This window comes from Mya arenaria, chromosome 3 (assembly GCF_026914265.1).
Source record: "Mya arenaria isolate MELC-2E11 chromosome 3, ASM2691426v1".
NCBI classification, from domain to species: domain Eukaryota; kingdom Metazoa; phylum Mollusca; class Bivalvia; order Myida; family Myidae; genus Mya; species Mya arenaria.
Window position 1 is genome coordinate 65,989,926 of NC_069124.1, and position 27,954 is coordinate 66,017,879.

A 27,954-nucleotide genomic window follows, 5' to 3' on the forward strand; every position below is an offset into this window, starting at 1 on the left:
CCTTAGGTAATCCCAATTCATTTAAATACACTTATTCATGATGGAACAGCCCGTCAAGCCCTGATGCAACCCATGGGTGCCTTCAGAATTTTTATCTTGTTCAGGTATTTCTAACAAATATATATTTAATATTTTAACATATCATACCATAATGGTATTAGGTCAGATGGCCTTTTTTAATCATGTTTACCAATACATTTAGGAAAAAGAAAAACTGCAATGCAATGAAACCAGGTTTTCTATTAAGAAGAACTTCAGCCTTCATTGTGAGATCTAGTTTCAACTGTTTTTCTATTTTGTGTAGCAGTGACCTTGACCGCAGGGCCCTCAAATGCAATCCCATGAAGGTCCTCCATAAACTCTTCCCACATACATGTACCAAGTTTGGTCGCAATATGTCAACCCTAACAAGTTATCGAGTACCAACTGTTCTTCTATTTTTTTGTTTCAATAACCTTGACCATAAGGGCACCAAATGCAATTCCAAGTTTGGTCACTGTATGTCAAACCTAACTATAATTATTCAATACCAAAGGCAATTTTGACACCAAACCCGCCTGTAAAGAACCTAATAGCTGCTACCAAATTGTTTGATGTATGTTATTAACAGCACAGTGTGAGTTCACCTTTGCACAGTTCATCTTTGATTATGGACAGCTGGTCAATATGTGTGAGTGACATCACTTCTCTTTTTTCTGTTTTTTAAAGCTCAGCATACTCATTCAAATCACTAAGTATGTACAAACACATTTTTTTTTATTTAAGTTACACAGAATGCTTTTATAATTTTGTCTAAATGGTCATCTCCTGATGCAATGTCTGGCAACTGTTGTGGCACCAGCACAGTGGGTTTGAAATGTCCATTTTTTGCTTAGTTAAAGATTTTGTGGACATGTCTTAAACAAGCCAGCTTTTTAATATACACCATGTTTGGTGTCCATATGATAAAAGAAATTGTATTTATTCCCTGCAAAACAAAATTCCTATATTGAGTAATGGTGACCTTCACCTTTGACGTTATAGACCCAAAAGCAATCACAAGCGAACTCTCCACTTGTTCTTACTATACACCAAGTTTGGTGTCTATATAATGAAAGAAATTGTAGTTATTCGTCAGAACAAAACTTCTATATTAAGCAGCAGTGACCTTAACCTTTGATGGAACAAACCCAAAAGCATTACATAGTGATTTAATTTGGTAATTATTTGGACAAGATTTGTCAAAAAATGGTCAATTAAATAGAGCCGACATAAGTACATACAAATGCAGTTAAAAAATAACAATTAACTGTTAGACAATTTATTAGCTCAGTTGTATACATTATATTTTCTTCAGGTCATATGAAATAATATTTATGTATCACAAAAACATATATGTTAAGTAAAAATCATATAGTCATATATGGCTTGAACAAAAAAGAGCTGTCATAGGACAGTATGCTCTTCTACATGCCACTTTGTCTTAGAAATGAATGCATTAATGATATTTTGTGTGCATGTCAAAAACAAGCAAGAAAAAAGAAGTCAATCAAGAGCCATAATTTGTATAAAGGTTAATATGGTGTTATGTAACCTAAATGTGTGATGGCCTGAACAACAATGACTGTAACAAGTATGAAGTGCATTGAATGAACATTATTGTTATTATCCGAGTTAAACCCTCAAGTTGCCCTAAAACTTTAAGCAAACTTTCTATTAAAAGTCGATCAAGGGCCATTATTTGTATATAGGATAAAATGAAGTAATGTAACCTAATTGTTTGATAGCCTTGAACAACTGTGTGAAGTATGAAATCCATTCAAATAGAGGTATTGGAGTTATAAGTGAAAATGCCAAGTTGCCCTAAACCTTTTACCAAAATTTTTAGGTTGATCAAGGGCCATAATTTGTAAAAAATTCAGGTAATATGGAGTTATGTAACCTAATTGTATGATGACTGTCAACAATTGTTTGAAGTAAGAAGTGAGTTGAATGAAGGGTATCAGAGTTATAAGTGAAAATCCAAACTTGCCCTAAAACTTTAACCAATAGTTTTATGTCCAGTAAGGGCCATAATTTGTATTTCAATAGGAAAATATTTGTATTTTAATAGGATAATATTGAAAAATGTGAGATAACCTTGAACTACTGTGTGAAGTATGAAGTCTACTGAATGAACGGTATTGGAATTCATCAGTGAAAATGCCATCTTGTCCTAAAACAAAGCATGTTTTAACACTCAATCGAAGTATGGACACAGCCAGAAGAAAAACTTGCAATGGTACAAAAGTTTATCAGTGAAAATGCCCTAAATCTGGCCCCAAAACTTTAAGTGAACAACGCCACACTGACGCAGGCGCAGGGGCGAGTAGTATAGCCTTCCTTATTCTTCAAATAGTTTAGTTAAAAATACAATAAAATTTAACATTTCAGAAAATATGACAAGTCATGCAATGACAAATCATTTTCTGCAAAACAAAGCATCATTTAGCACCTATAGTATGGAGACAGCCAGCAGAAATAACTGCAGCTTTTTGTGTTGAAGGTTACATTCAATATATTTGTAAACAGGTACCAAAGGACAAATATTTCATACATGTAAATGTGACATGTACACATATGATGAGATTGTTCAAATATTCTAACAAAACAATAAATCCTTTTCTTGTCATAATAAAATAAAGAATCAAGGAGGGGTTCTAACTGCTGACCATTGTCAATCCTGAAATACAGCCAGAGGTTGGTTTAAGTATGAAGGGTTCATGCCCACAACAGGGTTACGGGGCTTTTACCTCTTTTAATATTCTTTCCAGTTATTTATATTTATTTCAAGGCACTTTAAACTGTTTTATGCAAATTTCCCATGAGAAAACAATCTTCACAATCATAACTGTTCAATAGTCTGAAGTCAAAAGCTCTCAATCCTGATTTCACGATTAATTATGACTTTCAATTCACTGATCAGGATTAAAATTAGCTAAGGGCTTTAATAAGCCTATTCCATCATTTAGCACTGATTTCCTACAACACTTGCCACACTAACTAGTGGAGTCTGGCTGACTGTCCACTGTGGGAGCATTAATCTTAAGACTGTCCATGTCGGCTATAACACAATCTGACATCGCCTCGATCAAAGAGAAGTCTATAACAATCTTCTTCTTGGACGGCTGATACTGCCTGAAATATGGAAGGATATATTTTCAATCGTGGACATGAGAATAAACTTGTCAGGTAAATCAAATACTTAAGGCTACATGTCATGTATTCTAATGTATGTATGCAATTAAAATGCTACAATGTGACATAAGATACATGACTTTGGAACCAGTATTAAAAGCAGGGATCAAGTAAAACTTGAAATTTCTGTCATTAGCTGAAATAAAATTATGGCTCTTGTGCAATGCACTTCCTCTCAATGTGCTTAATCATCCTATGAAGCTTAATTAAATTATGTTTAGTAGTTTTTAAGTTATGCTTAGGAAAAGAAAAATAACAAAGGGCAATAACTTTGTAATTAGCTGAAATTGTGTTCTGGTATTTTACAGTGCACTTTCCCTCATTGTGCTTTCCCATCTCATGAAGTTAAATAAATTCCATCCAGTAGTTTTTAAGAAATGCTTCAGACAAGAAAAATTGCAACAGATAGATCGACCGACCACAGGGTGCGTCAAATATACCCATCTCAAACTTTATTTGTCAGGGGATTTAATTAAGCAAAAGAGAGGAAAGTTAGATGCCAACCTTCTGCTTGATAAAACAATGATTTACATTGCTCTATTTACCAGGTTTTACTTTGTGAAAACTTGGTTTACAGCCTCTGTGGGCTCTCTTATAGTTTAAAAAGGGAGAAATTTGGTAGTTGATTGGTTTAGGAAGATCCCTGCCGACTCATGAGAACATTGGCATTTGAGGCAGATCAGCAAAGTACCTGTAAGTGACCCCAGCTTGATCGAACATGCGTTTAGCAGCCATGAATGCCGGTCGGTCCTTGTACTTGTCAGAGTAGTAGACCACCTCCTTAATGCTGGACTGGATGACAACCTTTGCACACTCGTTACACGGAAACAGTGCAACATAGATTGTGCAGTTCTTTACATCAGCGGAGTTCTTGTTCAGAACTGCATTCAGCTCAGCATGACACACTATACATGACAGAAAAAACATTAATGTTTAAGCATTTTTTGTTTATTAGCATATCCTTGTCTTACAGAATCTATCATCAAAATTAGAATACAATGAAATTATTATTCTGAATTTGGACAAGCAGAGTAAACATTTCAACAGTTCACTTTTTGTGGGTTTGTGCTTATTTCAACACTGCAGAAAACATTCTATTTTGCAACAACCTACACTAGACCTATTTTTAAATAATGAATTACAACTAATAATAAATTTTTGTACAATTGTAATACAATGACCACTGTTTAAGCCTTGTTGGTTGCACTTTGCTAGCTTGTTTTTCATTTAAAGTACAATACACTACCACTCACCATAGAGCTGTTTTGTGTCCAGTATTGAGTCAGCCTCCCTGGCCCAGGGCATGAGGTCATCAGAACACCCATTTGGCATCCCATTGTATCCTATACCAACGATCTTCTTCTCCTCATTTACTATACAGGCCCCGACCTTGGATAAAAATCAAGGTCATCTTTCAGTTTGAATACATAAAATTTATAAATACAGTTGCTTTACTTACATTATATATTAAGTGAACAAAGATGCCTGAAAGTCAAAGATTCTTCATGCAGATGTCTGACTTTAATTTACAACTAGATCGCATATGGCAGATTTCACAAAAAAGGCAATTATTTGGCCCATTTGCTTTCATTTATTGTTATTGCATGTCAACGTCATATATACAGCAATTGCCTTTCCCAACCCAATAAAAACACCTAATAGAAGTGATTTGTATTAAAATAATGAAAATATTGTGTTAAATAAGGTAAAAAATGTAAAAATATGCTGATATTTAGGACAAAAAAGACAGAAAATCTTCCCGGTACCAATATACCACTTTTTTGAGGATGCTTTTCAGTAACATCTGGTAAGTATTTTATTCTTGTCTGTTGAATAATGTTTGCAAGAAATGTTAATTAAAACAATAATATATCTAAAATGATTGCATTTCGTTCGTAATATACTTAAATTTTCGGTATTTGCGCATGGTGATAACGTTACGGTAATCTGTCCTCGAATTTTTGTGTAACATTAGCAGACATGATCCACTGCTAACTGTTTTAAGCCTAAACACACTTTTATTAAATCACTGAAAACAAAGACTACGTGTCGGATAAAAACAGAATTGCATGTAACAAGAAATTGGTCATTCCCGATCATAAAGTTTTTTAGGTCTAAAAATGTGTTAATGTTACTCAAAATCAATTCTGTCCCATTTTAGCATGACGATAGCACCTTTTCTATTCGTGAATAATTTACACCGACTGAGGGTTAACATCCGGGTAGCGATTACTTTTATATTGGACTGGTTCACAGTTGACATTGAAATGATAAAAATAGTGGTGAATACCGTTGATAAAAACTTAATCCAAGTTTGGCTCATTCTGTCCTTCGATGTAACGTTAACATTATGTCACGCTAGCATTAAGACAAGCGCTTAATAAAGCAAGAAAATCGTTGAAATTTGATGACTTTCCCAGAGTCAATTATTCAAACATAACAATGTCGTCTGTAAACTATCGTTTGTAAGTATTCATTCATTAGGTACGTAGTTTATATTGAATTCATACCGCTTTTGTGTTTGATATCGTTATTTATTGGACAGAATTAAGAATTTTTGTGATTATCAATTGACCGTGTTTATCAATCATTTATATAGTTTGTTTTATACTGTATCAAGCTCAAACAGTCTGTGGTAGGTCTGTATTTTAATTTGTTGTGAAACATTTTGTCCAACTGCTAATGTGACATACTGCTAATGTTACTCATTCTGTTTTGTGGTAACACTAGCACATACTCACAATTAGCAATTTATAATATATATGTTTAATATCAAAGGTAATGATAATTGCACCATACTAGAGACATTTATATTACCACAACAAAACATTTATGTTTATAGCTTATCTGATCTGATATAAAAAGAAAACCTATGTTTGCAGAAAACATTTTCTGTCTTGTTGTCCAATTAGGGTTTGTTTCAATAAATTTATTTGAGAAAAACGAAACAATCTTTATTTTTTGTCTGTACAATCTGTTTTATAGATAAATGAACCATTTAGTGCAAGACAAAATACTTCTTTGGATCAAAATATTAAAAAAAAACAAGTTTTTACCGGCAATATTGTAACACTAGCACAAATGGTATGGTGATACAAAATTCTTTTTTTTTATAAAAATGCATGAATAAATCATTGCAAATGTTCTAAAATATGATAGGTAAGAAATTGCTGTAAAAGATTATGTTGAAATTACAAATCTGCAATAAATTTTAAAAATCAATATTCGCCGGGAACTTTTTGGTCACCAAAACGTGAAATCTGCCATATGGAAGTATGAATGTACCTGTGTCCTTGGATCTTTGCTACGCTGGGCAGACAGGAATGCGATGGCCATGAAGTAATCAGGCCACTCAAGGTAGCCTTCCCTCTTGTTGGTAAATCTGCCACTGGATCTGTCAAGAATAATTCTAAAATAATTGGTCCACTGTTACTGTATGTTGTTTGGTGCCTTAAAATAGGTGATTTTTACAACAATGTTCCAGTTAAAAACAAATTGTGTTGTTTTTTTCACAATATAATTAAATGTATCCTTGTCCCATTATTACACTACCATATAACCTGGAAATCACCAGGGATACAACTAAATATAGAGAATTCTCAGTGTACATTTTATGATGCACAAAAAATGAAACAATTGAACAAAAGGCTAAATACATTTGAAGTAACTCATTTTTTATTTCCACCAAAAGAACTATAAAAATGTTAAGGAAAGATCCATGGAAATGATAAAACATATAAATTTCTCAGTTACCAGGGACATTTAAGTGACTTGCTACATGTCCATGGCGCTCTTCAACATATCGATGCAAGAGCATACATCTTGTTCAAAAGTGCTCCATAAACTGCCAAAAATGCCAATAATATAGACATTGCATACTTGATTTTTACTTTATATTTTTTTTTATATTAGGTGTAAATGCGAAAAATCCTCTTTTTTCAGCATAATTCGTCTTTGGTATGGCCACAGGACCAAACCTAGCAACAGCCATGTGACAGAAAAGTCAATGAAAAACATATACAAGTGACAGCATGGACGGGAAACCATGTAGAATTTGCTGATGACGTAAGTGTATGGAATTGTGACAAAACACCTGGAGATGCAATACAGGCCAGCCGCCACCAACAAAGATTTTGAAGAAATTAGGATATGGTGCGATAGCACCAGAGAAAATCCACACTCTTCTGTTTGGATCAGATGCCACATCATGTGACAGGATAATAACTTTCAATAAAAAAGAAGTTCAGATAGTTAAAACAAAGAAAATGCTAGGTATCACACTGGATGACAAATTGTCATTTGAAAATTCAATTGAGGAGAAAACCAGTAGTGGGTTTAGAGCATTAAAAGGACTGGACACTTTCATTGGGAACACACATCCACTATACATATGCCAGACCCAGTGATTTTTATTTAAATTTTCAAAACCACCGGTGGCTTTACAATTGGGAAAATAAGCCCGTTAATTCCCAAATTGGGAAAATACAATGAACATTAAAATGATTTTTGTGCCAAATGATCCCTATAAAGCATTATCACTTTCTCAAAAAAAGAATTTGCAATTACTGCTTTCTGGTATTGTGATATGTTAATTAAATGCAAGATCTTAAAAAACACAATATTAAAACAAAGTTACACTGAAATCATACATAAGTAACAAAAAACACTTTTGTTGAGTCTTTTAACATAGTATTTGCAATTATGTGACATATTTATGATTAAACTTTTAAGTTGAATGTTACATTTTGCTATCAGGTAATGCTATCACTTATTATTTGTTATTGTTTGCCGGAAAGTTGAAGTCAAAACATCGAAAATCGTAATCAAATTAATCAGTGTCATTAGACAAATTACATGCGTCTAGGTGATGATGATCAGAAACGGTGTATTTCCCGGGCCTTATCCCGGATCGAACTGGTTCCTGCTATTGTTGCGCGTTCGCATCGTGTTTAAAATGCATTGTTTTATGAAATAAAAACAAAAGGCACAATTTGTATTTTTGATTCATTTCTTTTTGATAAAAGGAAAACCAACCATGTTTGGTTTATTGATGAGCCGCTTCAATGAAATGAAAGTCAACATGAACTTCAGCAAGAAAATATTGAAAATGAGTTTCAGTACAACAAAGTTCACAGGTGTATCAAACACTTAAGCAAAAGTAAATACACAAGCATTTACGGAAAGCAAAGAAAACCAAATGGTAAACATTGAAGCAATTTTAGCAAACAGCAAAGAGACAGATATTCTGGCTTTCACAGATAGCTCCACACCGCAAGGAAATCCAGGGCCTACAGGAGCAGGGGCTGCTATAAGGGTAACAGTAACCAGATATTTCTAAACAAGAGTGTCTCAAGTCACAGAAACAACTACACAGGAGAACTTGTCGGCATAGAAATAGCGCTGCAGTTCTTAGTCTCGCTCGGGCTAAATATCAGGACGAAACAAATATTTACAGACTGCCATAGGTTTCATTTCTACTGAGCTACAATAAACATTGAAACTGTACTTGACATAAAATCACATCTGTTCAATATTGATGAAAACAAGAACATTTTGAAAGTGCACTGGATACAGGGACAAAAAACACATCAGGGGTAACGACCTTGCAGACCAGCAATCAAAGGGATTCTGCAAAGCTAGACCAAGAATTTGATAAAAAAATTGATGGAGCCAAGCAAGAAATGGTGACTTCATTGTTTGACTTCCTACGCAATACAAACAGACTGTAATTAAAACCTGCAAGAAAAAAATAATTAAACTCATTGGCAACTTTCCGTTTTTCTACAAAAAGTAAAACTATAAAAATATTATTGCCTACTATTAAACACATAATTTTATTTATATCATTATACCAAAACACATATTCCGATGACTTGCATGTGTCGATTGTTTATCAAGCATCCCGATATCTGTAAATCTGGGACAAATCTGACAGGTTGTGTACATGTATAAAACGTAATTCTTGACCCAGAATATATTTAGGTGAAAATAACGACTCTAATGACAATTTCAATCTAGATAGTTTAGATCACTGACAGGTATTAGTCTAAATAATTGTACGTTGACGGATTTTTTGATATGGCAAATCCATCACGTACAAATTGTTTAGTATCAAAAGCGGGTAGTTGTTCCGATCAGGATTCCGGGTTAAAGCATATAGCGTCTATAAAATATCATAAAAACAAGAAATATTACCAGATAATGTTATTTTATATTAGTTCTGTACACAAAAAATAAATATCCAACTTATAATTATGAGTTTGACGGCTTTCCTTCATTTCATTCTGTCAAAACATAATGATACATACATATAGGGCACCTGCAAAGCTTCAGGGCACAGTTTTAAATTGCTCGGATCATTTCGGGCATGGCCGAGTTGTTACGATTGTATAACGAGGTCTATCTCGAAGCTTTGTCGGAGGAGGCCGAGTTATTACCATTGTATCGAGTTGTTCCCCTTTGCATAATTGTTGTCTGTGTCAGTCAACTTTCGATTTATTGGAAAGGTAAACAACTTGTTTTAATGCATTAAATGCTTGTTAAGTGCAAAATAACATTTCATTTACATGGTAAAATATGAATATAACTCTTTATGATCAATTTCAACCATAAAATACTTCATTTAAAACAATTTCAATATTTTTAAAACACCCCCGTTTTTTGCACATTCCCGTTTAGATGTTAGGGATTAGAAGAATCCCGTATAACACGTCTATTATTTTTTACTATGACAGGTATATAATATATTATTCAACATCGATGCATAATATAACTATATATTCTTTCGCCCGGTGTCAAATGAAAGAGAGTTGTAGCGTTACAAGGATACATAAGAAATGTCAAAATAATAAATAAATAAATAAAGAAGTATCCCTGATCGCTCATCGCACACATTTCGGATAACTTTTTCGGATGGATACATCTTTGAACATTTCATTTCTTTCACTCTTAGTGACAATAAAGCTCAGCTACAAAAACAACCAAAGTAAAGCAACGTCAAGTAGCAAAACTTACGCTTGGGATTTTGAGGCACTGCCATCGTCCATTTCTTCGCTAAATTCAGAAACTGTGTAATATTAAATTTTGCGGGAAATGACGTCGAATCATTTCAAAATTTAGTCAAAACGTTCTAACAAAAATGGTCAATTAAAAAAAAACGTTTGTTACAAAATGATTTAATTATAAGTGGATTTCACTTCTTGAAAACTAGATTTCATTTCGATTTCCGATCAATTTTGGAAAAATTGCTCTCACTTCTTCATTTTATGACCATTTTCAATAAAATTTGAAGTATTGCTCTCACTTCTTCATTTTATGACCATTTTCAATAAAATTTGAAATATTAACCTTTATGAAGCATAATCCAAAATTTATAAAATAATTTTTATCTATTAATCAAAACGAATGTGTTCTGAGTGGTTCTCACGTTTATAGTGGGTTTGGGTTCCTGTATCACCCGCACCGCACTTATCTATAAAAATGTTCAATAGGAAGTACCCTTCTTCCTCAGGAACAAGAAAAAACGCTCCATTAGTGCTCAGGTAACCGTCTCCGTGGCCTAGTGGTTAAGCGTCCGCCTACGGAGCGGGAGGTCGTGGGTTTGATCCCTGGCCGCGTCATACCAAAAGACGTTAAAAATTGGTACAAGTAGTTCCCTTGCCTGGCGCTCCGCATTTAAAGGGTAGTGCTTGGAAAAGTGGTGTACTCAGTACTGGTTTAACACCGAGCACGTAAAAAAACAAGGGATCTCTTCGAAAAAGAGCTAGAGTGTCGCACCCGGACTTCCTTGTATCCCATCACTGTCTCTTCAGTGTGCTGTCCCTTCAGCAAAAACAAAGGACCCCGTTGGAAATAAGTGCTTGCACTTTCACGGGTTATCCTTGACCGCAAGGTCTAAAGAAATACATACATACAGGTAAGTGGGGGCCGCTCACCTGCAGACATTTTGGCCAACTTAGGTTCTAAGTGGTGCATTCGGGTATCGTATTTATATTTTTTACGATATTCACGGAATTTAAAGGTTCCTGGGAATCGGGGGTCGGGTCCCCACCATTTCACATCGACACAATTATGAAGGTGTCGAGTCAAGGTCAGTCGTGTATAGGGATACATGTACCTTTACCATGATTCGATTAGAAAAATGAAGTTCGATTTAATACTAAGTCAACTGTCTCAATAAAAAAAAAATGTTCTTATGATTGACAGACATGTTTTCACATGTTCAATACACTGTAAATCAAAAATTTCATTATTCCTGAAACTTTTATACCTTAAGTATCTATTCTTGCTTGATTTATCATTTAGCATTTGGAGCTCCTCGGCCATTTTATCGAAAACAACCTAGTTCCGAATGATCATTTAGAGTAGAGATTAAAGCATAAACCGCTGCCCTATAGCTGAAAGGTCATTTTGGAAGAACTGTCATGGCGGACGGTGCAATTTTTAGAGTTTGTTTTTCAAGTGGAGTGATTTTTCTTAGGAATAACTTGACCCCCCCCCCCCCCTTTTTTTGGCTTAAAAGGTAATTTAAAGCTTGTACTTAAAGAATATATGTGGTTATCATAGCCTGCATTCGCCTTTAAATTTTGTCTAAAAATTATAATTTTACATTGAATTATATAGGGAATAACAATGATGGGGTGTAACCTAAACAGGGTAACCTCACGTATGTGGACTATAGCAGCATGGCCTTGGCAAGAACATATCGTGACTGATACTTCCACTTTGAGCACCGCCCATCTATAGTCCGTTAACATCAACAATCATCTATTTGATATAATAAACTACTTGCAGCAACTTGTAATTTAATTTCAAGTTGTCAATCAGTAATTGTTTTTAAAACTGTTTGGTTTAACACGTATTTATTTCAGATAGTATATACATCAATCATGAGTAGTATACCTTATAAATAACGAAATCAAATAATAGTGAATTCAAATATAGTAAGAACAATGCTAACAATAGTATACATTCTACAGAGTATTGAAAAATAACAAGAACAAACGGGTTTTTACTTATTGAATCGACTGGCAAAAACAACGCTGCTTTCAAAGATATAGATGATGATGTTTCTAAAACAAAATAGTGTGGAATTTTTACTTAACATTTAAGAAATAGGTACACGATATGTATCATTGCTGGAGAGAGGGAGAGAGAGAGAGAGAGAGAGAGAGAGAGAGAGAGAGAGAAAGAGAGAGAGAGAGAGAGAGAGAGAGAGAGAGTAGATGAAAGTAGATGTACTCCTAATTTAGTGAACTTTAATGTGTGATTTTATGCAACTGTATAAGTGAAGTGGGCGCCTGGCTGTCCTTGTCTTGACGTTTACATTGACACATGCACATAGACTATTCCCGGCCCGTAGAAATATGTCTAAACTACCACTATAATGCAGAGAGTATGGGACAGAAGTTTTAAGTTACCATTGGTCTATGTACCAGCTAGATAATTAATAAAATTGACACAGTATTAAGCACTAAAATGAAGTGAGAAAAAATTTCAATCACAAAATCTCTACCCAGTATATAATTATAGAAATACGAAACCGGCTGTCATAACAAACTGGCACACAAACAAGACTGGCACAAAAACAAGACGGTCATGGATATTATATTCACTAACTAATGACAGGAGAACATAAGTATTAATTATTGTGTAACATTATTATTGCACTAATAATTGTCAATTTATTTATCTCAAAAAAGTTTTAAAACGTTTGGCATATGGGCATGTTATTTTATGTTGAAGTGGGACGCATTTCAGTAAGTTATTTAGTGTATATGTACATTTGAATAACAGTTCATGTAAATCCAGAAACACTTGCAATATATAAGCCCCTTGTTTAAATATGAGTAATAAACGAACAAAAAACATCGATATTTCAATGCTATTCCTTGCTTATAATGGAATATACACAGTGTATCGCAAACGTAACATGACTATGTTCATGTATATTCAATATATATATACCAAGGACGAGAATTCATTTTGCGTTTATGATTGTTGACCGATTTCTTTCAGGGAAACAGGATCTAGGTACATTCTCATCAAAATGTAAGAAATGACCTATGTCTGCAGTGTCTTAAATAGCTTTAGTATATTGTTGACAGTAAATCTCTCAAATGAATAAATTTCTTTTATTCAATTCAGCCATTCTGTTTTGAATTGAGTTTATTTTTTTTACAAAATGTTTCCAGTCTCCATTACTCGTTGAATTGCCGGTCTCCGTGGTATCTTCTCGTGCAATTAGATTATCTGTTTCTGACCAGCCATCTGGGTCGTCGTCAGTTTCTGAATCTGATAACCCATCTTCATCTGGCTCTATAAATTCCAATTTGTCTAAAACACTGTTTGTGTAACAGTGAACGTCTTTGAGTGGCACTGTTAAACAGCAATGCTTTTCATCTTCTCCTGTGTAAAAAATGTGCTCTTTGACATAAGGACTGAAAGACACTTCGCTGCATGAAACACTTCTACCATTGGCTGAATCTTGAGAGGTACACCGCGGGCGGCACTTTTGTGTGTGCACATAAGTCGAATTATCACTAAAGACGTTCGAAGAAGCGTTAGATACCAAACTTTCTTTGTGACATTTAGCGTTAGGAGCGGAAGGTGTTTCCGACGTTAAATCGACAAAATGAGTTTCCTCAAATGACTGTAAATCTGGCGTTTTGTTAAAATAATCATAGATATCCTTAAGCAATAAACTATTGTCTTTGTCCAATCTATAGCAAGCATCTTTCGGTAGACCATCGCAGGAATCTCTGAAGACAGCTGCCGTTTTATATTTCAACCAATTGTTTTTGAATGTTGCGTCCTGAAAATGCCTGAGAACGTCCGCATAGAAGATTGATAAGTCTTCTTTAGCAAAAACGAGACCAAATACTTCAACATCCTTAACACCCAAGTTTACGGTATCCTTTACCCTCGCAGTATACACGGTTCTATCGACGTTACAACTTAGATTTCTTATAGTGATCTTCAACTCGTTCACACCGATTGTATGAATCACCTTCATGTCAGGGTTGCAGTGTTTTAAGATGTGTTCTTTAACTTCTTCTGTTAGAGGAGATTTTGTCTTCTCAATGATCATTATGATGTACCGGTCTAAAAGACAAAATATTAATAAGAATAACAAAACTCATATTGATCTCCTGTACTGTGATACCGAACTGATACGCGAAGTTGACTTAATTTAGAAGTACATTTTGTAGAACGATTAATACAATGAAGTAATGAATAATCCTTTTTTACCGATTTTATACTAAGTTTGCCTTAATTATACTGTCAAAACATGATTATAAAACATGGCTTGACTTATAAGTACTGCGTGTTTCAAATGATGTAGAAACAAGGTTTTCATGGATGAAGAGTGCCAGTCATTCCAGTGTTATCAAACTTGGTCGAAATATTTTAAACATGTTTACAAACCTTACTTCGTCCATTTTTCGGGGTCATATTTACAATTGGAAATCCAGCCGGGACATACGAACATACTGTTTTTCAGGATGTCCTATTTGGACATTCGACATATGGTCAAGGTACTTTTTTCAAAATTAAACTGAATGTTAATATCAGTATGAAAATTGTGACTGTACCACAAACATGTGTTGAACCTGCACATTCATTTTTCCCCCCCTCGACGTGAGAAGAAACTGTTCTACGCCTCCGATGACACAACCCTAAAACAGAAAATCAATACCACAATTAAATTAAATCATAATTGTTCTTATTTCTCCCCAAAATATCTCCATTAATACATACTCTACATAAAAATGTATTGATACATGAAACATAATTGTATCCAAACAATACAAGAATTTACAATTCGTATGTATCTTTTTTCAAATACCTCAGTACCAAAAACAACGTACATGTGACAGCTACTATCGCTACCAGGGCCACTACTGTACACGTACAGACGACAGCAAGAACCGCGCTCATATTGTCTTTCTTATTCCCAACACCAGAACTTGCTGCTGTCAGTGATGTTTCTGGAACAGTAAATAAAATAATATAGAGCTTAGTGCTGACATGCTACAATAGAGAGCTTAGTGCTGACATGCTACAATAGAGAGCTTAGTGCTGACATGCTACAATAGAGAGCTTAGTGCTGACATGTTACAATAGAGAGCTTAGTGCTGACATGTTACAATAAAGAGCTTAGTGGTGACATGCTACAATATAGAGCTCAGTGCTGACATGCTACAATAGAGAGCTTAGTGCTGACATGTTACAATGGATAGCTTAGTGCAGACATGTTACAATGGATAGCTTAGTGCTGACATGCTACAATAGAGAGCATAGTGCTGACAAGTTACAATGGATAGCTTAGTGCTGATATGTTACAATGGATAGCTTAGTGCTGACATGTTGCAATAGAGAGCTTAGTGCTGACATGTTGCATTGGATACCTTAGTGCTGACATGTTACAATGGATAGCTTAGTGCTGACATGCTACAATGGATAGCTTAGTGCTGACATGTTACAATGGATAGCTTAGTGCTGACATGCTACAATGGATAGCTTAGTGCTGACATGTTACAATGGATAGCTTAGTGCTGACATGTTACAATGAATAGCTTAGTGCTGACATGTTACAATGGATAGCTTAGTGCTGACATGTTACAATGGATAGCTTAGTGCTGACATGTTACAATGGATAGCTTAGTGCTGACATGCTACAATGGATAGCTTAGTGCTGACATGTTACAATGGATAGCTTAGTGCTGACATGCTACAATGGATAGCTTAGTGCTGACATGTTACAATGGATAGCTTAGTGCTGACATGTTACAATGGATAGCTTAGTGCTGACATGTTACAATGGATAGCTTAGTGCTGACATGTTACAATGGATAGCTTAGTGCTGACATGTTACAATGGATAGCTTAGTGCTGACATGTTACAATGGATAGCTTAGTGCTGACATGTTACAATGGATAGCTTAGTGCTGACATGCTACAATGGATAGCTTAGTGCTGACATGTTACAATGGATAGCTTAGTGCTGACATGCTACAATGGATAGCTTAGTGCTGACATGTAACAATATAGAGCTTAGTGCTGACATGTTACAATGGATAGCTTAGTGCTGATATGCTACAATAGAGAGCTTAGCACTGTCATGTTACAATAGAGAGCTTAGTGCTGTTATGTTGCAATAGTGAGATAAGTGCTGACATGTTACAATAGAGAGGTTAGTGCTGACATGCTACAATAGAGAGCTCAGTGCTGACATGTAACAAAAGAGAGCTAAAATGCTGACATTACCTCCTTGAGGTCAGTAAAGAACCGGCTTTGCGCCTGAGAACGTCCGAATATTGATGTTTGCGTTGGGTGGATAATGCAGAGTTTATGTTCTGATAATAACAATTATTTGTACGAAACAAATACCTTTTAGCAGGCAATGATTAAACGTGGGATAGGAGGTCCATTAAACGTGGGATAGGAGGTCTAAGGTGCAGTGCAGAGTTGCATAGAAACAAAATTTAAACACATGGGCGTTCAGTACACAACACTTGCGGTGGTATAACAATGCTTAACGTCTGAAGGCACCCGTTGACTGTATAATGATCCGATTCCGAACGTTAACTTTATTAGTGGATGATGTGTAAAGCCCAAGATATGTATTTGGAATTAAAAGGAGATTCATCCCGAAGATTCATCCCGAAGATTCACCCCACAAGATTCACCCCAAAGATTCACCCCCAAGATCCACCCCCAAGATTCATCCCCAAGATTCATCCCCAAGATCCACCCCCAAGATTCATCCCCACGATCTATCCCCAAGATTCACCCCAAGATTCCCCCTAAGATCTATCCCCAAGATTCACCCCAAGATACCCCCTAAGATTCCCCCTAAGATCTATCCCCAAGATTCATCCCAAGATCTATTCCCAAGATCTATCCCCAAGATTCCCCCCAAGATCTATCCCCAAGATTCATCCCCAAGATTCACCCCCAAGATCCACCCCCAAGATTCATCCCCAAGACCCACCCCCAAGATTCACCCCAAGATTCATCCCCAAGATTCACCTGCCCCCCCAAGATTCATCCCCAAGATCCCCCCCCCCCGAAGATCCATCCCCAAGACAAACCTTGGTTAAAGAAGGGTATGTCCACGTCTCCTTGGTTTAGCTTGCATAAAACAAAGGCTTATTTCTAATTGAGCCTCAAACACAAATACACTATCCTTACTCATGTACATGTAGTGCTAACCTGCAGAGGCAGACGCTGTATCATTTCCGCGGGAGTTTGCTGCTGCTATTGCGACTGATAAAAGATATATATTTATATAAGTGTATCATCAATACTCTGCACAAATAAAATCAGAAACGCAAAACTGTACTTCGAAAAGGGCCTGACTATTATTTGTTATCAAAAATAAAGTTCGAAAAGCATGTATTCGTCTTTAAAGTGACTCAGAGCTTCATAACTGTTAACGTGATAGTTAAAACAATATATAACGTTTGCTACTAAAATGGTCTACATATTGCCCAAAATAATCACAATGTTAATATTTTCAATACTTGGGAGTTTGGTTTAACTCATGTTGTCACATTGTAAGGTTTGCTCTGATAAGCCACGCCTACCATGGTAACAGCTCAATTCCAAAAGTTTTGTATTTCAATTGCTGACAATGTTGCATGATGAGGCAAGGTCTCAAAACACAGAATGGACCATTTCGATCATTTTAATTGTCCATCAAAATAGTAAACTTTTTTTGGAGTTTTTGTATTGCTAGGTAACATAATGCCATTTTTTACAAAAAGTAGAATAATAGAGTAATTTTGCTCACTATAATCCTTGCACATTTGGCATGCCGAACATCCACCGTACTTGTTCTTGCAAAGACATCTGCTACTATCGTGCTCCAGGGGATCCCTACCAGTTATCTGGAATAACTTAACATTATATAAATTGAAGTTCAAGGCCTCTAGGCCAAAATACAATTTTAAGAGAACTTTACAATAGTTGTGACAAGTTATTAATGTATAATCCAAATTAAATGTGTATAATTGTAATACGACACATATTTGATAAATAGTAGTGAATTTATCACCCTTCAATCGCACCATGTTTTCGTTTCGAATAACAAAAGCCTCACAGATAATTTACAGCATTTATGACATTTTTTAAATTGTAATATGACAATAATCTATAAAACAAGTGAAGAATTTATAATATAATTCTGCTTTTAAATTATTCACGTTATAAATAGAATCAATATATTAATTAAATGGACGGAAATTGGAATGTGAATCATTGCACATCTGGACCAAATGTCAAATCTTATTCTCAATCTTTACTCAACTTACCACTTCACTTTATAAGTTATTCAAAATTGTTAATGTTTTATACATTTTTCAAAAACACATTCTCCTATAGATTTTATTGATAAAAAACTCAAGAACATTTTGTGCTCTAAAAATAATTTCATTAAGAATATTGAGTAATAAGGTTTATCAACGTAATGCATAAGATAATGGGCTTTTAAAAAGACTCAAACTTATGTAATTTTGAAACATGCCATAGTGTTATGTGGAAAAATTAGTTCAGCTTGAGAAATTGACTTTTCGTGATAATTTCGGCTGGCCTAATTTGCACAAAATATCTGAAGCGGTACACGTTTTAGTCAATTCAACTCAACTCAATATTCTCAATATTAAGACTTTTATTTTGAACAGGATTTTAGACGACCAAAATTAGATTTAATATCATGTGTATTGCCATAATAATATCCGTTAAAACACTTTAAAAGGGGAAATTACAATTTTTTGCATGCCAACACCAAAACAGTGTGCGGTGTTGGATCCTGTTATATGGAACTTCAGATTGTTTAAGATATTTATGTGTTATGCACGTATAAAACATATTCCCTCTATTGGACTCATCATTAAACATTGAAGCGAATACAATCACGCACAGTAAGACGAAAATGGTATCCCGTCTACATTCCATCAGTTCGATGTAACAATTTTACAAGTTAACATCCTGCATAATAATTATATTAATATATATAAACGGAAGCAGACTTACTGTAAAGCTGTAATTTCCTGGTTCAAAACCATGAAAGACGACACTTGTCTGGAAGAAAAGTACACATGATTATTTAAAAGAATTAAACCCTTGATCAGGACACAGTATACTTTAAACCATTGACCAGTGCACAGTATATCTTCAAACCTTGACCAGTGCACAGTATATCTTCGACCCTTTACCAGTATCCAGTATAATTATAACCTTGACCAGTACAAAGTATATCATCAACCCTTGACAAGAACACATTATATATTCAACCTTTGACCAGTACACAGTATGTCTTCAACCCTTGACCACTACACAGTAGGTCTTTCAGGTTGTGTTTTTTCCCCCAAATTACAAGTATCATCAGGTACGTGGTATCATGATTATAAAAATTCTAGATTTCGTCCATATTGTTTTCATCAAATTCGGAATATAAAGAACTGAGAGACGAATAATTCGCGACCATATATTTAAAAAATGACTAAGCACTACTTACCGTATTCACCAGTGTTTTGAAAACCGCATAGTCTGTTACTTTCGTTTCAAAAATTTCGAAATCGAGGTTCCCGAACTCTGCCTGCTGGAATGATAAAAACAGCGTCCTGTTGGCGTAGTCGTACTCGGTATGGAAGCTCTCCAACGGTGGGCACCACCTGTCTGTGCCATCGGACAAGCCTGAAGGATTAATGGAAAGGAATACATTTGCGTCTTCTAGCTTGGTATTTGACGAACCGATATCCCTTCTTAAGCATGATATGCGTTCAGACTCTTTATGCATTATTTAACAACTATTTATTAAACAAACGAAAGAGCAGTTTCCCATCAGCAGCAGGATTCCACCAGAAAACTTTTCATTGACAAGCCTAGACGTGACTGCCGGGTTCTCATTTGAAATTCAGTTTTAGGGGCGCTTTTTGACGTGCTCAACATTCTTCATTCAACATTGCTGCGAGATTTGTCCACATTCAGTCAAAGGTTTCATTTTTATCACACTTTTCGCTATCATGTTGTTAAGTAATATAAAACGTTTAAGATGCATAATTCAACTTGTTATTTATGTTTGTATTTGATCATAAACATTTAAAATGATCAAACTAGAGAATTACACTAATTTAAAAAAAAAATGATTATTGACCTTTGTAATCCTTTTAATGTTATATCATTCAAACAAGTTCATTTCTCAAAAAAATGATTTGCAAGTAAATTTTTACGTCGCAAAATATTCCAATTTGTCTAGGGTCTTTTTCCAAAAATGGACAGGAAAAATTCCATGACTTGTTCTAATCCTAGACTACAACTAGTAATACCACAATGTACTAATTAAAAAAAATGATTGCTGTAAACAAATAGGTATGTGTATAAGTGACATTATAGGGTCATCATGTAAAACAATCTTATAAATAGATTAAGGAAATGACAAACATGTAATATACCACAGTCTGTGGTGCGTGTGACCAAGGCCAATGAATGTGTTCCATTTTGCGAGGGTAGACTCCTTATTGACACATGGAAGTTCTGATTGTAGTTTAAATCCATGAAACTGCCAAGAAACTCAGACTGAAATATATAACAAACACGAACTGTGGTATGTGATGGATTGGAAGCAGATTATTTAAGTAGTTCAGACATAAAGTATTTGTTGATGATACAACATACGCGAAGGAACGTTCATCAAGTCTCATTGTTTTCAGGTTGTCCGGTTAGCATAGTGTTTAGCGCACTCGCTTCTCACCAAGGCGATCCGGGTTCTATTCCCGGCCTGGGCGCATGTGGGTTTATTTAGTGGTCACCAAGCCGGGCAAGTATGTTTTCTCCGGGTACTCCGGTTTCCCCCACAACACAAGACAACTCGTACAACAACTTGCCAACGAGAGTGACTCAGTATAAGTTATCACAACTTACTTAACAATCTTTGTTAAATATATAATGTTTAAACTAGTCTCAAGACCTCATCAGGCCCGGTGCATTTTACTAATCAATATTTGTTGGTATTATTTTTTGGAGATTTTCGTATTCAATTAAGGATATTGCAAGTGTGACAAGAGTGACAACAATTCCTTCCATGAACTTTTTTCGTAAACCTCCATTTGAAAAAGAAACTCAAAATATCGTACATTGGCGTTACTTAGGTTCACTTCTCCTTTCAATGAAACGACCACACATCTATACTCATGACGGGGCACCTCTATTCGAACGATGAATGCTTTCATGGACTTGGCGCCAGCTGAAATATGGTTTACGGTTACCAAACATGATTTCACAGTACACAAGATGCTATAGGGACAAGCACGGTAGTCCAAAGTTACTTAAACATTGGTAAAATCAAAATCCAAAAACTGAATAACAAACAGTGAAAACAAAACATGAACACAACACAATGGTAACACTGAACATACTCAATATTGTGGTACCCGTTTAAACGGCAAGCGAAACCATGATGACATGTATGATAACAACGGAATAATTTCCACAATAAAATGGTTGGAAAAATAATATATACACAAGGGCCATTAAAAATACGAAGACTTTCTAAATACGTTATTAAGTTATTGCCGTCGTACAAAACATTTGTATATTATCTAAATAAAGCCATTCTGTGAAAGATACTGCCAGAAAAATAATCCTAATTCTTTGACATTTTCCGAATTTTGTTTATTGTTCTAGCAATGAAAGGCTATGACAAAGCATACCGTATAAAATGGGGTGGTGTGTTAATGCTTTAAAGATTAAACATATATACATGCATGGACTGCTATCAAACTTTGTGGCTGAAAGCTCTAATGAATTATTTGTAAGATATTCAAAATAGCAAATTAATAAACTAATATGAACCCAATCTGCTGGATTCAAGGTGTATTACTTAAGTGGGTGATAGAAATTGATGCCGTCGGAATGTGTACGGCACAGCATTGTTTATAACTTTTCGTCAATTCTCATTCCCGTAAAGTGCTCTGTTTAAAAATGCTCTAAAAGAACGATACCAGTTATATATTCTTGAATATTGCAGTCTAAAGTTATCGTATGATGTTCTGTCCTTTTAACATCGACAACAAACTACACTCAAAGTGCAACTTGAAAAACATTAAATAACGACGTTATCTCAACGTTCTTTGCTATACATATTTTTTTACAAAGTGGCACTACATTTTTTATGTAACTTTGCATTTTTTATTGTTAAGAAACCTAATATGCCTGTAATAAAAATATTATATTGAAAAATAAAGAATAAAACTATATCAGTTTCGAAACTGAATACATGTTTTAATGTTTAAAAAAAAAATTAAAACAACGTCATTGCTCACCTATTTCAAAATACAGTTAAATCAAGCACAATAAACGTACTTGATTGAAAAAGCACACTAATAGAACATATTCTGGCAATTTCTGTGAGATGTGTAACTGCAATTAAGACATCTATTAATTGATTTATTTACACACATACACACAAATGAATAATGCATTATCATGAGATCGCAAGGTTTTAAAGGTTTGCCAATTTGTATCAACTGGAAGCATTTCTCAATTGAATTGTAACCATATGCATTGAACATTCTTTACTAGATGTATCAATGAACGTTTGGCATCATGAGCTTAAAAAAAATAACACGTTGAATCACAATCTGGGCTTCGTTCATTAATGGGAACTACTGACAATATGTTTGTTTTACATAGTTTGATAAATCATGTCCAAAATTTGAATGAAAAAAATGTTTTGTTTATTTGTTGACTATTTTAAAGCATTTGATTATATTGTTCAACCTAACATTTGGTATAAATGATGTAAGTTAGGTATTCGAGGGATACTGTTTAATGTTATAAAGGTATATAAAGAAGTGTCAAAACAACAGTTAAGCTTCTTGGAGAAACTGGTATTATTTTTTTTGGAAAGTTTTCTTGGTGTTCGTCAAGGGGAATGTTTAAACCCGTTTATTTTTCTTTGCATCTAAATGACTTAGTAAATTGTTTTTATATTTGAATGGGGCCAAAGAAATATATGTTGAAACAATTTAATTATTTCTATTGATTGATTCAGATGATAGTGTAACCTTTTTCAAGACAAATGAGGAAATGCAACATGATTTAAAGAGTTAACAAGACTAGTCATTACTGTAACAGATGGAAGCCATATGTAAAAAAGGCAAAATACGACAGTTGTTGTTTTAGGAAAGGCGGACGACTACCACAATATTTGCAATTCCATTATGGTGACTCAGAAATAGACGTTGTATTAGAATACTGTTATTTAGGTATTTTTGGGGATCTCTTTTATGGAATGTTCATAGTTTACATGTTCGTTATTTGTATACGTAAGCCATTTTATTCTATGAACATTGATCACGGAACATGTTGGCCTATTTCAAATACACATACTGTGTGTTACATTTCCTAATTACACATCATAGTGTGTTATATTTCCTTGAATAAACGTTCTTCTTCATGCTTGCTGTTATCTTTTTGTACATTATTTTACATACATGTTATAAATGCTTAAGCTGTATTAATGTATAACGCAAGGACTGACTGTCTTAATATGATAAAATCAATGGTAATGGTGGTATGTTAATGATATTTAAATCATATACTTTAAGTGAAACCTTAGCTAACTTACCATTATTTGGCAATCTCCATGTTACGTTGATGCCTGGTTTATCGCCATTACAAAAGGGCGTGATGGCAAAGTTATGTGGTTTCGGTGCGTCCAGGTCATTAACCTTCATAGTGGTCCCATACCTTGCCTCCAGACTTTTCTCCGTACATTCTATATAAAAAGGTAACTGTTGGTGTTTTTAAATAGACATAATACAAATTAAGTTATTGTCACATGGTATAGGGAGAATAAAAAAATTGGTAAAAGTGGTGCGTTCGGATTCAACACGATATAAATGGTGCATGTGGATTAAACACTCGTTGTAAATGACCTGTGCGGATTAAAAACTTGCTATAAATGGTGCGTGCGGATTAAATACTTCTATAAATGGTGCGTACGGATTAAACACTTTTATAAATGGTGCGTACGGATTAAACACTTGCTATAAATGGTGCTTGTGGATTAAACACTCGTTGTAAATGGTCTGTGTGGATTGACCACTTGCTATAAATGTTGCGTGCGAATTTAACACTTTTTGTAAATGGTCCGTGTGGATTCAACACTTGTTATTAATGGTTCGTGTGGATTAAACACTTGTTATTAATGGTCCGTGTGGATTAAACACTTGTTATTATTGGTCCGTGTGGATTCAACACTTGTTATTAATGGTCCGTGTGGATTAAACACTTGTTGGAAATGGTGTATTGGATTAAACACTAGTTTTTGTAACATGGTAAACGTTAATTATAGAATAGTAATTGTTACAAAGTACACGTGTATTAAGCAATATTTACTGTAACATGGTACACGTGGATAAAGCAATAGTTATTGTAACATGGTGCACGTGGATTAAACACTAGTTATTGTAACATGATATACGTGAATTAAACACTAGTTATTGTAACATGGTACACGTGGATTAGGCAATAGTTATTGTAACATGGGACACGTGAATTAAATAATAACTAGAGTGACATAAAACGCGTGGGTTAAAATCTAGATATTGTAACATGGTACACGTAGATTAAAGACTTGTTATTGTGGCATGATACACGTGGATTAAACAATAGTAATTGTAACATGGTACACGTGAATTAAATAATAACTATTGTGTCATTATATATGTGTTTAGTATACAATGCATGTATAATTATTGCACTATTTAATATAAATACATAGTCTTAGTTTCAATGACAAGCATGTAAATATAAATGAAAGCAATTCGACATGCTTTGTTTTAAAACACGTAAAAAATAGGCATTGAGACAAATGATCCATGTTGTCTTTATTCGCGATAAGTGTAACCGTCAGTTATTTTTTATCTCATAATCTTGTAAAGAATGAATGAAACTTGCGATAACAATTTTGAGTGACTCGTCACTGATTTTGGTTCATGAACTAAAACAATATTAAACAACCCTTTAATGCTAAATAAGAGTCCATGTTCCGATGATCAATAACCAGCGAAATCTGAAGGGTTTTCGGAAAACGACCACTTGGTTAAGGAGGATTGACATATTTGCACAGTTCATTTCCCTCCTTTGCGGATATGACCGGAGACAAAAACTTTTATAGTGTTCAAGTATTTCGCCTAGATCCCTCAGACTTTCATTCATTGATGCTGTGATGGATTTTCATAGTGTATTTACCACAAGAGGTGTATGTTTGTCTCAAACTTAACAGAAGCGATCCAAATAGTTTTAAAATGTCTTCGATTTCGGCTGCATGTAAAAAAGTATTCATGATATTTAACTTACGTTTTAAGTCAGAGAAACATTCCACGCCTATTCCATCTTCGCTAAACTCTTTCATTGCAGGAAAAGTGGACTGGAACTAGAAACAAGAAAATTCCTAGATAACTTGACCTGTATATCATGTCTACATGACTTTCAGGTACCACGATATCATAATTATGATAACAGAATATACCCATCTTATATCGTACGTGGTAACTCATTATCAAATTAACATACAACTATATTCATGCAATATTTAACTTCATTCCATATTAAAGTCATGTTATATTGTTAAAATGATTAGAGAACAAATACGTTTCTATTTGTTAACCGGTATCTTTCAGATATCTTAACTTAAACAATGACAGTTAATTTTCACATGTGGATGTTTTACATTGCAAACATGTTTCACTCTACCTTGGTTTTGCTGTCGGTGCACAGGTCTCCTCGGCATAGTGAAACCATTAGAAACAATACCAGTGTCCTCGAACTATCCATTAACACACTCGGCATATTACCAAGAAAACATAACAAACTCCTGTTGAACGCTGCTCTTATGTTGGTTTGTAGTTGTAATCTGCGTGGATCAAGAGCTGATTGGTGTTTACCCGCTCCCAATAGCCTCCTTGCGTTTAAACGAAGAGAAAAAGGGTGTATCCTGTTTCATCATTAGTGCGTGGTTCCGTTATACACACGAGGATGTGATGAAAGGCTCGCGCTTGTAATTAAAATGTTGACATCTTTGAAAGGTTCTGTTTTAATCTTTCAATTGCAATCTGTTTGAATTTGAAATTTAACCCTTTTGTCATTGTTATATGTGAAGAACATTAAAGGGGGCTGTATTTTACTACTATTAGATAATATCTTTCAGTTGACACAACGTTCGAGCTTTATACAATAAGCAAATACAAATACATTGTTACTGGTATATAACTAGCACAACTAGCATGTTCATAGTACCTTGTTTACGAAAGGTAAAACAAGTTACGTATTTTTATTTGACGCTTTCCACACGTAAGGTCCTCATAGAGATGTTTTAATTAAATATCAAAGCTAGGACAATCTTCTGAAAACGGTGAAATTTTAAAAAATAATTTTAATTAAGTCTGATTTGCTACTTAGTTGGTTCCGCGGCGTTGGGGCAGGGTACTCTAAGGGCGTCGCGACCGTAGCCGCCACTGTCGTTGTCACGCGCCAGTCCGCAGCAGCATGAGACAGGAAAATCAGCGAACTTGACACCAGGTGTATTGGACAGTGTATTTAACCGAACAATTGACACGATGAATTTTTTTATACAAGACATCGGGGACGCGACTGAATTGGTTCAGGTGTGAATATATAGTATTTATCATAATTCGAATTAAATGGTTACGTAAGTTTAAATTCTAATGAATAATAGTTATAGATGACAAGAAGTAATGACATTTAAATAACTTCAGATCATCAAACTGAAAAAGAATACACATTGTCAACGCAAAATCTGATAGAGGGAGTGTGTATCCGATGAGTGGCAGTAGGAGGAGCTTTAAACACTAACAGAAGTTGAAATTCTTCGGATAAAAGCAGAACAGAACATATCATTTATTTAGACTTGTTCACAGAACGTCATCTTCAAAACTACAAATGAATAATACATAACCGAGCACATGATATGGCACATGATATACATTTTATGAAAACAATGAATATATTAAAATCAGGTGATGATGAAAAATATAGGTTGTATTTCAAGTGATGGAAATAAGCAGGGATGACATGCATGAGAGCGCCATGTTGTCTGAAGCATGTAAAATATTACATAAAACATGTATCCCCCACCATACGAAAGTCATAGTTCGCATTAAATATCTTGTGAGACAATCGAGGAGCTATTTAAAAAAAAATTCCATAAGCACGATATTCATGTCCGCCTGTTATTGCGGTAACTGCTTGACGTGCTTCTTATCCACACTTACGACAGGTAAACCCACCCAAAATTGTTAAATTTTCATTGTTTTGCAAATTTTCAATCATCCGCTGGTAACTCTATGTACCTCTTATTTCCAGGAATTTAATTATGATAAAAACAACAACAACAGAAACCCTTGTAAAAGTATGCTGTCTAATTGTCACAGAAAACGGTTTACATATATCACCAGTATGCCATTACAACCAGCGGGTAATTAATATTTATGGTTAGAGGGCTTCTTTCACCGCTCAGATAGATGAAAATAAATTTCTTAGGTCTTTTCATTGCTCTGATTGGTTATGGACTTTCTCCAGTTCTCCAGCAGGAAATGGCCTTGTAATGGCCTGTCACACAGTATGTGTATACCACGTGATAAATTACGTCATAATTTTATATGCTACGTCGGAAGGCAACATTTTGCTTAAAATGAAGACTTCAATC

General features: G+C 34.7%; 2 protein-coding genes across 3 annotated transcripts; both read right to left on the minus strand.

The window, feature by feature from the left end:
• Window positions 1-1,290: 1,290 nt before the first annotated feature.
• LOC128226760 (deoxycytidylate deaminase-like) lies at window positions 1,291-10,318 on the minus strand. Its single transcript, XM_052936796.1, has 5 exons — window positions 10,231-10,318; window positions 6,502-6,610; window positions 4,470-4,605; window positions 3,908-4,121; window positions 1,291-3,156 (listed from the first exon to the last, which is right to left on the minus strand). Exons 1-5 carry the CDS (start codon window positions 10,260-10,262, stop codon window positions 3,018-3,020), a joined length of 630 nt encoding a protein of 209 aa, XP_052792756.1. The 5' UTR covers window positions 10,263-10,318; the 3' UTR covers window positions 1,291-3,017.
• A 1,765-nt stretch (window positions 10,319-12,083) lies between these two features.
• On the minus strand, window positions 12,084-26,162 carry LOC128226830 (uncharacterized). 2 transcript variants are annotated; one of them, XM_052936900.1, is made up of 12 exons: window positions 25,983-26,162; window positions 25,587-25,662; window positions 23,851-24,000; window positions 21,356-21,465; window positions 20,675-20,798; window positions 19,738-19,916; window positions 19,254-19,301; window positions 18,013-18,109; window positions 17,433-17,486; window positions 15,087-15,206; window positions 14,811-14,894; window positions 12,085-14,319 (listed from the first exon to the last, which is right to left on the minus strand). In XM_052936900.1, the coding sequence occupies exons 1-12, from the start codon at window positions 26,076-26,078 to the stop codon at window positions 13,331-13,333; spliced, it is 2,127 nt and encodes a 708-aa protein (XP_052792860.1). In that variant the 5' UTR covers window positions 26,079-26,162; the 3' UTR covers window positions 12,085-13,330. The 2 variants fall into 2 exon arrangements, with proteins under 2 accessions (XP_052792861.1, XP_052792860.1); XM_052936901.1 differs by lacking the exon at window positions 17,433-17,486 and having other exon boundaries at window positions 12,084-14,319.
• Between the last annotated feature and the right edge of the window lie 1,792 nt (window positions 26,163-27,954).